This window comes from Rhodamnia argentea, chromosome 1, assembly GCF_020921035.1.
Source record: "Rhodamnia argentea isolate NSW1041297 chromosome 1, ASM2092103v1, whole genome shotgun sequence".
Taxonomy (NCBI): domain Eukaryota; kingdom Viridiplantae; phylum Streptophyta; class Magnoliopsida; order Myrtales; family Myrtaceae; genus Rhodamnia; species Rhodamnia argentea.
This window is the reverse complement of record NC_063150.1, coordinates 33,157,092-33,165,678: the sequence shown is the minus strand read 5'-3', so window position 1 is coordinate 33,165,678 and position 8,587 is coordinate 33,157,092. Positions and strand designations below refer to the sequence as shown.

Genomic DNA, 8,587 nt, shown 5'->3' with positions numbered 1-8,587 from the left:
CCCTTGCTACCGAGTTAACTTCATGATAGGCACCCAACAAGCTAGCAAACCCAGGATTCCCTCTTCGAATTAAGGAAATCTTAAGCTTATTACGATGGGATTGATTTTGTCGAACCCCTCCCTTCTTTTGTATCTTAAATCAATGAGCTTCTTCTTAAGCTCTTAGCGATGAACGTTGAAATGAGCCCCCATTGATATGATTTCTCTGCTGCATCCCTTAACTCAAATCACCTTGAGAAAAAAGAAGAGTATGTCTTACTGGATCCTAGGTAGTGCCAACGGGAGATTAATGGGGAAAATGGACGACAGAACCTTTTCGTGCTAGAAATGGAGCGATGCTGCTGTATGAAACCAAAAATAAAGTCTGCCTCAAAAGAACACCGATTTCAAGCACGAACTGCCAAAAAGGCAGTGAGCCCATATTTGATATTAAAGCTGCGTTGACAAAGTAAACTTGTACATGGAATGACGAGGTTAACATTATTGAGAAACTGGAACCTGTACAAAAGGAGGAATGAAGAAATTCGAAAAAGGAAGACTGGATTATGTACAGCACCTCCAGGATTCTATTGTGGAGGTAGCTTGAGACATTTCAATTGCCGAGGTCAAAGTATTTTGGATCTTCTGGGTAGTGATAGTCCACCTTGAACTGCATTAGACGTAGCGCACTCATCAGATATAATAGAGAATTAACACCACCACGGACAGAGTTACTTATCCCGATGGATGACAAACCAAGCATGTCGATGTATGTAACCATGGGCGCCCTGGGGTTATAATCAGAACTATAGCTTCATAATATTACCAATTCCGGTCTAGCATAAAAGGTCGACTGAATATGGCCAATCGAACATAATGCACCAGATTCCAACGAGCTAATTTTAGAATCATTGAACAGATTCAAGCTTTCCTTTATTTTAGATTTAGAAAGACGCTAAACAATGGAAAAAATTCTCCGGATAGCACTCTTCATAGGGTCACTATAAGGACAGAGAGAGAGAGAGAGAACACTGAAGTCCTGGCTACATAAACATGGAACTCAAAGAGAACATGGATTAATCAGAGGACATCTGGGAGCCGCCAAAAAGGAGATAGAAATAGACTTGAAAGTTCAAAACCGTAAACATACAAAAATCAACAGAATGTGACCTCTTCATATGCTTTGGAGGACGACAGAAGTTGGGTGAGATGTTAAATGACAATTGAAATAACACTACAAAGGCAAAACTTCAGTCAGGCGTCAAGTGCCACCGTGATGCCGTACATGATATTTGAAGAACAGTCACTAAGAGCAATTCAGCACAAGTAATGGGCCAAAGACAGATCATACCTTGCCTTCATCAGCATCTGAATGTCGTTGAGGAAATACAACCCTCAAGTCATTGTATAAATAGAATCTCCTTTCCCTATCTAACTTTTCTGTTGGTAAAGAGAGCGGATCAGATTTGCATCTTGCAACTGATCTTGCACTCTTTTTAGGAAAAGGGCAAAGAAAACGGAGGTGAAGAGCATAGCGCAAGGCACCAGCTCCGGTCATGTTCTCATTGACCTTTGAACAACCATGAAAGGTTTTTCTGTCGCTACTGTTGCAACTATCTTCGCAATAACAGTCGTTACCAGGTTTACCAGCCCTACACCCATCGTTAAACTTAGAAGAGGGGATATTTTGCTTTCGAAAGCTGTCAGGTTTCGCAGACTGAACACCTGTCTCCACTGAACCAACCACATCAGAAGTTTCATTCCCAGTGACATTGGATTGTGTAGCATCAAATCCAGACTGTACAAGACGATTTGACATTGGAGTCACTACGTCTGTGACTTTCGAGTTCAAATCTATCTGCTCTTTCAGCTGCGCCGAAGCTGAGCAGGGAGACTCTAGCGTGGCCTTCTGGCGCAAAAATGTCTGTTTCATTTATCAGAGTAGAGCAGAGAATAAGATTCTAGTCAGACTAATCATATCATCACTAAGTGCGTGTAACTCTAAACAGAAACGAGCATTTTCTTTTGGCCGGTGGAGAACACAAACCAGAATCTTGAATTGATTAATTTAAAGCCTTTTAGTTTTCACTTAAAGCCATGAGATCGCAGGTATCAATAAGTACAGCAAATTACATCCCAATGAAAGAAATATTCAACCAGAAACTAAATTCTCCAATTTAAATGACATGAAAGTCTGAGACAAGTTCCTTACCAAAAAAAAAAAGAAAAAGTCTGAGACAAGTTAAAAGTGGGCTTCAATTCGACAAGTAGATTTCACTTTTCAGTATAAATACAAGGCAGGACTTCAGACTCAAAAGCCCACCTGATCCTATTGCAACAAGATTGGGCATTTCTCGCAACTAAATAAAGATTTAAGGCTGCATTTCACCTCCTCCTGGTCACCACCCCTCCTCCCCCCATCCCGTAACCTCCTTTTTTCTTTATACCATCCTCAAAAACCAACACTCATCCCATATGTAAAGCTCCTTCTAAACCATTTCTCATTGCATGAGAAGATGAATTGTGACCTAAGGAGTTTTCACGGAACCCCAGATAAACTACTCCAATTCCTGACTTTAAAAAGTTAGTACTCAGGTTGTGTGGAAGATGGTACTAACAATGATTTTAATCGAGTCCCTTTATACTACCTAATGCAGTACCCCAGATATCTGTAGCTTATTACATTGATTGAACAGTCTCTTTTAAGGGACTGAAGTCCTAGGCTCATCTTGTGCCAAAAGTTCAAGAGCCCTTACAATGTGTCTTTGAGGGAGGAAATATTTCATGCATCTAATGCATCACATGGTGGTGATAACTGAAGAAGCAAGCTAATCATAGGTGGGAGTTTTTATCATCCAAATGTAGAGTTGGATGGGATGCTACCTCGCGGGCGATAGATATGGTTGTTTGCACCATGTCCCCCGTGTAATTGGTATGTGACTGTTTTCTCCTTTTAAGTGGTTTAGAGTGACAAAATCCCTAACATCCAAACAATGCCAATCTGCTTCCAAATTGTCTTGACAAAAAAAAGAGTCTAAGAATCTTTCTTTGGTTTGGTTCTCCCTCGATCAAACCTATGCAAATGGTTGACAAGTGCACACGAAAAAATTTCAATTGAATTCAAAAGAGAGAATGAATTTCTTCAGCAGGGAACTTTTTTGAGTTCCTTAATTCTGGAGAGCTAGGCACCTTCCCCACTGTGCTGTTTTAAGAAGATTGATCTGCTTAATATCTTCCACTTCCTAACCTTAAGTGGGGAATTGGGTTTTGTAGGTTAAGAGGTTTCTCTGCAACTTGAGGCCGAATGAGACAAGTTATATTCCTTCTTTATGCGCAGGTAGTTGCCATCGTTCTTTGTTATAGAGAAGTTCATCCAATCAAGGATAGAGTAAATAGATGTTTTATCGAGCTTTGCAGTATTACAACATTCACGGAGGTTGTTAACTTTTAATGCTGTACATATTGTGTTGTGTCATACATATCTAACTATTATCCAATACTAATGTAAGTTTCATCGTAGATAAATAGCTTTATGCTTTAAAATTCTTACGTTCCAAGTATTGGTTAAATCCACAAGGCACGGCTACTTAGGCATTTGCATTTGTGAGCACAAGCTTATGGATGAAAATATAATACTTGACTTGAGAGAATATGTGAATCTACACTTTGAGAGAAAGTGTGCATAAAAAGGATGAGACGTGTATTAGTTTCGGTTGTGCACATAGTGGTTTGGAGGTGGCTAGATGATTGGGGGTAGTTCCTCAAGTTTCTAATGGGTATTCGCATGGGTTGAGTGTGTTCTAGTTGCCCCATCAGGGACGTAATTCTTCATTGTTCTTTATCCCATTTTGTAGTGTGCATTTTTCAATGAACAGAGGTGCACGTAATTATATCTGATGGCTTAAAAACGGGAAGATTAGACACTTTCAAAATTTCCCCTACTTGGTAGGGTTGGTATAGCTGGAGACCTTAGAGCCACTCTAAGTCCCCTAAGCTCGCAAAGTACGGAGCTATACGGAATTTCCCCTAACTAACACGGTTGGTATAGGGAGCGTAAAACATTTAATCATTCTAAAGTTCTTTGAACCAGTTGGTATGGTATGTCATTGCCAAGAATGAAAGTTATTGATGTTGGACCCGGTGGACCAAGCTTTTATTGAGGAGGATCCACAGTTAAATGTACATACAGAACGTTGTGTTGATGAGAGATGCACTACACTATTAATTATTTGTTGCTGGTATTGCCACCCATACTGGGATCAATGTCAGCCTCTTATTTTTATTCTTGTAGTGAGTTGATTATATTGATAGGATGATAGCCTCGGCAGAATTGACTCTTTTGATCCTAGGGTTATGATATTCAGTTCTTTTCACTTTCATGGGAAGCCTAGCTAGCAGACAATTTTGTGATCACCTAGATGTCTCAAATTATTGTGTGATAGTTGATACTGTACAGGATAGTGATATCAAAGCTAAACAAAGAAATGCTAGTGCTTCAAAAATTCCCTTTCTTGAATGCTTTCTAGTGCTTCTAGTATATTTTACAACGAAGATTTGTGATGTGTAATGGGTGGTTGCCTGATTGTTAATTTTTCCTAGGCCCATTTACTAATTTGAATTATCTTTATAGTGTATGAATGCATAAGTAGTGGTATGTTTAAAGCCAGTTGGTAGAGCAAGACCCAATGGAGGAATAAAACATCTGTGGACGAAAACGAGAGCAGGGAGTAATATCCAAAATAAAAATTTGTCTGGCAATACAAGATCCTTGAAGAGCAGCCCTATTACAAAAGCACCTATTCAAGTATAAATCTTAGAGTTGTATTTCAAATTTCAGCCATACTTTAATTCACAATAAGTCCTTATCTCATAATGCTTCCTCTTTGCCGTTGAAAGGTACAGCATTTTGATTGGGTGTGAATGAAAAGCTTAACAGACACGGTTACGGCTACAGAAAGCATGGCAAGACTCTATTTGTGCTAATGGTGAGACCACATTGAATTTCTGTTTCATTCACTCAGCTAAGCATGGGTCTACTGTTGTCCCATGTCAGGTCCAAAATACTCATGCAAGGCGAACACAAAAAAAACAGGTTCAGCTTAAATTGAAACAGCTGGACCAAAAAAAAGCCAAGTACCTCGATTCAATTCATTCAGTCTCATTCAGCCACCATGACTTCCAGACAGAAAATCCAGTTAAGATGATTAAGGGATTGTTACACATACCTTGGTACCCAGAGGCATGTTGCTCAAATCATAGTTGCAAAGAAATGTGTGAACAGGTGTCTTCTCGGGATTGCTGAGAACCTATAAAACACCATTACCATTTAGAGTTGAATAAAAAGTTCTCAACTATAATGATAGGTCAATATGACAGGTTTTTATCTTCCTAATAGGAAGAAGAGATCATGACAGAAAGTAGAGTGATTAAAAGGGAATTTTCCATGTCCATGCTCCAATTAAACAGTAGCTTCCTAAGATAATATCAACTGGTAAGCCACTCCACAAGAAAGACGCCAAGTACCAGTTGTATGCGCCCTTTCATAGGAATACGCAAGCGGCTCTTGACAGTTTGCGAATCGTCACAGCTGAAACCCTTCCCAGATTTTTGGCGCGCGCACTTGTTTGAAGATGAAGATCCAGCGAGATCGATGGATGCAAAGTACAACAGAGAGCAATCTCCATCCACACTGCTTACAGAGAATGGAAGCTTCTGTGACTGCGGTGAGAAACTCCCTCCAACAATGCTCAGCACAGCAAGAAAACCATCAATTTTCTGCATGAATCAAAACCAAAAATAGGGCTACAAAGATCAATTGTCCATCTTCACAAGATAATTATTAACTAGTTAGGTGTAAATCCTAAGCCAAAACTCATGAAACTACAATCAAGACTAACCTGACAGAGTTTCCCAGAGAGAAGTCTACCAGATAATAGAGACTCCTCAAAGGAACCAACCAACGACCTCCTAACAGAAAGTCTACTGAAGCTTCTAAATGCATGTCGAAATTTAGGAGTTGATTCTTGACACCATGGCCAAAACACCTCAGCAGCACTTTCCAAGGAAGACGGACGAAATTCTTTGTTTAAGAGATCAACATCTTCAAAAGATCTGGTTACTGCACTGAAGTCATCCTCTTCAGTCTCAACACTAATGTTCGTATCTGATTTGTGGGCAAAACTCTCTACGTTCATCAAGCTCGAAGAATCATCAGTAACATTCATTAAATTCTTATTTCCTCCTGTAGCTTTTATCCTTTCAGAAAATTTTGGGCCAAGAGGAGATGAAGAAAGAGTAGATGAAGTTATCTTTTCAGTAGCCAATGGTACCACCATGCTTTCGGATCTTACCTTACTTGATTTTCTCAAGTCCTCAACTGCAGATGACAATACACAACAAGCATGACTTAGGGGTTCCTTCTCTTCCAGCAAAGGCCCATCAGTGAAAAAGCTAGGAGCCGTTTTAGTGTCCCATGGAGTGTGCCTACTCTCTAAGCTTCTTGATAAGGCCCAGCTTGGGATGGTACCATATCTTGTCGTTCCAAAATTTGCTTTCTTGTAGTCTTTTGCCGAAGAAGAACTGTGTGTATCAGTTAAGGCAGTGGAATTTGTCTGGAAACTGCCACGGCCAATTTCAAGAGAATCCTCACCAACTTTTTCTGAAGAAAGAACATGGCTCAAAGGTGACAACAAGCGTTTCCTGATTAAAGACCCGCTGGAATCAGTCTCGTTCATTTTTGCACCAGGCACGTGAAAGGATCGTTCACATTCAACTGAAACCCCATCAAAGCCGCGGGTCACCCCACCAGACTCAAAACCCACGACTCTAGATATAGGATGCTGAATGCTCTTCTCACTTCTAGGAGTAAGCCAACTTGCCTTATCTGCCAGACCGATCCTAAAACCATTAGCATTGGATGCAGCATTCATCCCATACTTAAATGAATCACCTTGAAACTCAGAAACCTCCAAGCTAATCATTTCCTCAGTATCTCGTAGGTCAACATCCTTCCTGCTCATATCTTCTCCATGCATCCCATCCAAATCACAGGTGCTTACACTGGCAAACTGTCGCGAACCTTGTAAAAACAAACAACATGAGGCCGCTGCATTTTCATCGGCACCTTCACCGGGGCAAACTTGCGGCAACCCCATTGCTGAAATCCAATTCACTTACAACTTGTTCCCTCGAATAACTACATATGCTTGGCTTTCCCCTCTTAGTCCTTCATCCCAAACTCCTACATGCAGTTTTCACCTTACCTAGGCTGCTAGACTATCTCTTCTTACCATTAATTTCTTACCTTAGACACAATCAAATAACTGTCGACAAGCATTCAGAGTCTCCAGTCACATCACCGCCATTACATGGATATGCCCATAGATTTCACGATTCGAAGAACAAGCTATGAAAAGTACCGCACTGATCTAAAAAGAACCTATATTCATGTATCTATGACAGGCATCCACATTTCAACCAGATTCCCACTGTACGAATGGATATAGAAACACAAGCATGTACTAAGCATCCATGAGAATCTGTCTCGCGATGGCGTCTGATATATGTTCCAGCAGGGAGGAATAAAGGGCCTCAGCTTCATACTTGATCTGAGCATTAACCCCAGCAACTGAGACTGCCAAAAACAAATGAGTGCAATTCAGCTGCTTATGCATCGTTCAGCAAGTAAATAAAGGTCAAAGACTGAAACCTACAAACTATGTGTAAAGTCAATATGCCCGTAAATGCCCACATTCATACCAACAAATGACTCTATTTACGCGCTACGCACAAAGCCATTGCCCATGTAAATGCCAACATTCAGACGATCGTGTGCACTCATAACCATGAAATTCCCAAACGATCAGCATCTAGGGAAGCATTATAACTTGCATCCGTGATGCGAGCATCTACTCAACCAAGATAGCAACTGCAGCTAAGAAAACGACTTAGGACAATCGGCCTCTGATCCTACCATTTTTCCAAAACAAATGCAGCAACTTTTGCAATTTTTCGCCCAAAAAAAAATAAATAAATAAATTCAACTAGGAGATAAGCTTCTTAAATAAAGAACATCCGATTGCCTCAAACGATCGACTGAGACAATCGCCGGCATGCGAAGCGAACTACGCAAGAGGTGCCTTGTACGGCATACATTCACCAAAACAAAGGGAGGTGGGGGAGGCAGCACCGGTTCCTCTTCAATCCATCATCTCTCCTTCCAGGTAAAGCAAAAAAGAAAACTCAGCGAAATCGAAGCTCGGAGAGAACTCCGAGCCAGAGATGCAAGCCTCGATCACCGACCGGAAAGCAAAGGAAACGAGGAGGAGAGACGAGCGAGCGAGTTACCCAAACGCGCCGATAATGCGAGTGGCGACGGAGTAATCCGGAAGACAAGTCATGTCATCGACGCATCCATTTGGAAAGAGCAATCGCCTCCGGAAGCCGGAACCGGCAATGATCGGTCCGGGAAACTTTTCCGATCAGACGACGAACCGAGGAAGGTTGAGAAGTTAGAGAGAAGAGAGAGGGGTCAAAGCGGTGGGATGGCTCGGTGGGGTTGCGTTTATAATGCGATGCTCAAAACTGCGAAAGCCCCTAGAATTCTCTT

The 8,587-nt window shown here is 41.1% G+C and overlaps 1 protein-coding gene across 2 annotated transcripts; it reads right to left on the bottom strand.

The window, feature by feature from the left end:
• Positions 1-384: 384 nt before the first annotated feature.
• Positions 385-8,587, bottom strand: LOC115739002. Of its 2 annotated transcripts, none has more exons than XM_030671840.2 (6): positions 8,326-8,587; positions 5,877-7,612; positions 5,503-5,754; positions 5,205-5,285; positions 1,331-1,903; positions 385-649 (listed from the first exon to the last, which is right to left on the bottom strand). In XM_030671840.2, exons 2-6 carry the CDS (start codon positions 7,131-7,133, stop codon positions 593-595), a joined length of 2,220 nt encoding a protein of 739 aa, XP_030527700.1. In that variant the 5' UTR covers positions 7,134-7,612; positions 8,326-8,587; the 3' UTR covers positions 385-592. The 2 variants fall into 2 exon arrangements, with proteins under 2 accessions (XP_030527700.1, XP_048127597.1); XM_048271640.1 differs by lacking the exon at positions 8,326-8,587 and adding an exon at positions 7,696-8,194.